The sequence below is a fragment of the Leptodactylus fuscus genome, chromosome 1 (genome assembly GCF_031893055.1).
Source record: "Leptodactylus fuscus isolate aLepFus1 chromosome 1, aLepFus1.hap2, whole genome shotgun sequence".
Taxonomy (NCBI): domain Eukaryota; kingdom Metazoa; phylum Chordata; class Amphibia; order Anura; family Leptodactylidae; genus Leptodactylus; species Leptodactylus fuscus.
The window spans coordinates 230,306,408-230,309,127 of record NC_134265.1 but is presented as its reverse complement, the minus strand read 5'-3'; the positions used below and the strand labels follow the sequence as shown (position 1 = coordinate 230,309,127).

Sequence of the window (2,720 nt, the reverse complement as noted above, 5' to 3'; positions counted from 1 at the left end):
ATCCAACTCAAAATCATGACCAAAAAGACGGCTCCCATTGAAGAAGCGAGATGCTCATTCTTCAGGCCGTTTCGCCTCGCGATTTGGCCTGAAGAAACTCCCGACTAGGCCCATTCATTGGGCCTAATCCGGAGCGGAGTGCGCGACTGATTACCGGTATTCAGTCGCAGTTACCAGTATTTTGGACCAGAACCTGAGGCGGCCTCCGGAACCTCTGCCTCAGGTTCCAGTCCAAAGTACTTTGTCTGAACTTACACTTATACCTATACGGAAAATGGCAGCAATTCCTTACAATTGATATGTTGAGATTTTCAAAAATGCAAGTGTTTTTAAAATCGCAGGATTTCTGCTGCAGATTTTTTTTTTTTTTTAGCCTGAATCCCATCCACTTTGCAGGTAATGTAAATGCAGTGTGTTTTACCAAGGCAGTTCCACAGTGGCCAAAACGATTAGTTTTTGCAATGTGTTCCACACTGTGTTGTAGACCCATTTAACCCCTTAACAACCAAGGACTTAATAGTACGTCCTGGCCATCTGGACCTTAATGCAAATGGATATACTATCATGTCCCTAGTTGGCCACCCGTTCAGATAGTGATAGTGTAACTGACAGCTAATACCCACTCCATTAATCCCCGGTCGGAGCTGAGCTCCGATCAGGGGTTTCAACCCCTTGGATGCGATGGTTATCCTAAGGGTTCCACCATGTTACTGTCCCTCATCGCTCCCCCCATGGCGAGATTGGGGTGTGCCTTTATGCTTTTTCTGCATCTCGGGGTCTGGCCAGTGACCCCGGGTTGCGAGGAGCCTCCATACCTGGTTGATCCACTGAATGGAGGAAGTCAGCTGGTGCGTGTATTGCGGTGTATAGTACTGAACCAGCGATCAGAGATAAAAATGAATTAAAAAAATATATATATAATACATATATATATATATATATATATATATATAAATTCCGGTCCAAAATATCCCCTGTGAACCCGGCCTTAGGGTGTTAAAAAAAACATCCAAGTGATAGCCTTCACAGAAACAGCAGTCACACATTTCTCATGCCCTTCTGAATAAGCCCTTGGGGCCAGTCACACAATTGTGAATAAAAACAACAATGAAAAATACATAAAACATTTTTTCATATTTTTTTATTCGTGAATCTAAAAAATAGGACATATTGTTTTAAACAAATGAAAAATGCTTTAACCCATAAGTACTATCATGGTGTCTATCATACACCACTACCATAGACATCTCATTAGGATAGAAACCATGATAATACTAATAAGGGTTAACTTCTTTTTTTCCTCCAAAAAAAAAGTTACCCATGCTCTGAAATTTGGGATAGTATGGAGGGATGGGAATGAAGTGTGGCTGTTATTGGCTGACTTCAGTTAATTAGCATGTAAACAATTATATATTGCTCCAAAGGGTGTGGTCAAGTGGTTGTTCTGAAAGTTACTAGCCAAGCCATAACATGGCGGAGCCCAGTACCAAAAGTCCCCTGAGGGAGTCCAATTCTCAAGCTACTGAAGCTGGGCCTCCTTCTCATGAAAGAAGGAAGATGCCTATGAATGCTTTTAATTTATGGTGCAGGACTGCAAGGATTAGGCTAACGGCCCGATATCCTAGAGTTCATTACCGTGACGTTGGCAGGATATTGGGGTATGAGTGGCATCATCTTGCTGATGCAGAAAAGCGGCCTTTTATAGAAGAAGCACAAAGACTGAAAGCGAAGTATGTGGCAGAGCATTTCAGGCACAAATATGCAGAAAGGAAGGAAAAAGAGCTCTTACAGAACCAAGGCTTCCAGTCTGTCCCTGAGACTCCAATGCCTTCAGGTGCAAGACCATCATCTAACACTTCTGCGGTACCACAAGGAAAAGAAAACCATCCCTGTTTAAACAGCAGTCCAAGTGGCTCTTGCTCTCCGAGGCAGTCTGGTGCCATGCAGAACCTTGTATTAAGCAATTCCCATATTCAATCACTGCCCAGTTATGGCAACAATAGTTTGCATTATAATCATGCGATGCCTTCTATTCAGTCCCACGTGAGCTCATCTGCTACCAATAATCCAACCCCACCAAACACCCAGCAAAGCTCAACAACTATGGACAGGGGAATGGATGTGTCTGTGGTCGGAAAGGAATCCATTTCTTCAACTACACCAGTCAGGCCATGTTCACAATGTCTCTTCCCAGGAGAAATAGAAGATATGATTGCCGTGTACTTGCCTTTAGATGATGATTAAGGTGGGCAATCTTCTCTAGCTAACAGCAGACTGTATGATCATCAGTGCTATCAAAGTATGGGGAAGGAGGTGAATGGACGCCACCTGTCGCTGAGCTTTGATGTCCATATCCTTCAAGTTAAAGACTCTGCTTGCTTGACAACTTTATTACAGTGCTTTGAAAGCTTGCATAATATATATATATATTTTAAATAAACAAGGATGGACAAAGTTTCTTAACTATATAGACTTTTAAGACAAATTCAGATTTTATCTATTACATGCATGTTTTTTTAACTTTTAACTGGCCTGTATTCTATAGTTCCTGTCACTTTTACATTTAGATACTTTTCACATGAGCAAAACCATTAAAAGGAACTTCCTTTCACTGAACTTGTAACTTGTTTTGCTTGCCTGGCACATATTCCAGCTGACATTGCCCTCTAAAACTTTCCAAATGGTGGCTTTTTTTTTCCCTCATCACTGGTTCTGAATCC

The 2,720-nt window shown here is 41.8% G+C and overlaps 1 protein-coding gene across 1 annotated transcript; it reads left to right on the top strand.

Annotated features, from left to right (window-relative positions):
* Positions 1-1,470: 1,470 nt before the first annotated feature.
* Positions 1,471-2,244, top strand: LOC142214107 (transcription factor Sox-3-like). The gene has a single exon (XM_075282910.1). It carries the CDS (start codon positions 1,471-1,473, stop codon positions 2,242-2,244), a length of 774 nt encoding a protein of 257 aa, XP_075139011.1.
* Positions 2,245-2,720: the final 476 nt, after the last annotated feature.

What these genes read in the sequence shown, in the direction of transcription:
- LOC142214107 (XM_075282910.1), top strand. Translation starts at nt 1,471, where the DNA reads ATGGCGGAGCCCAGTACCAAAAGTCCCCTGAGGGAGTCCAATTCTCAA.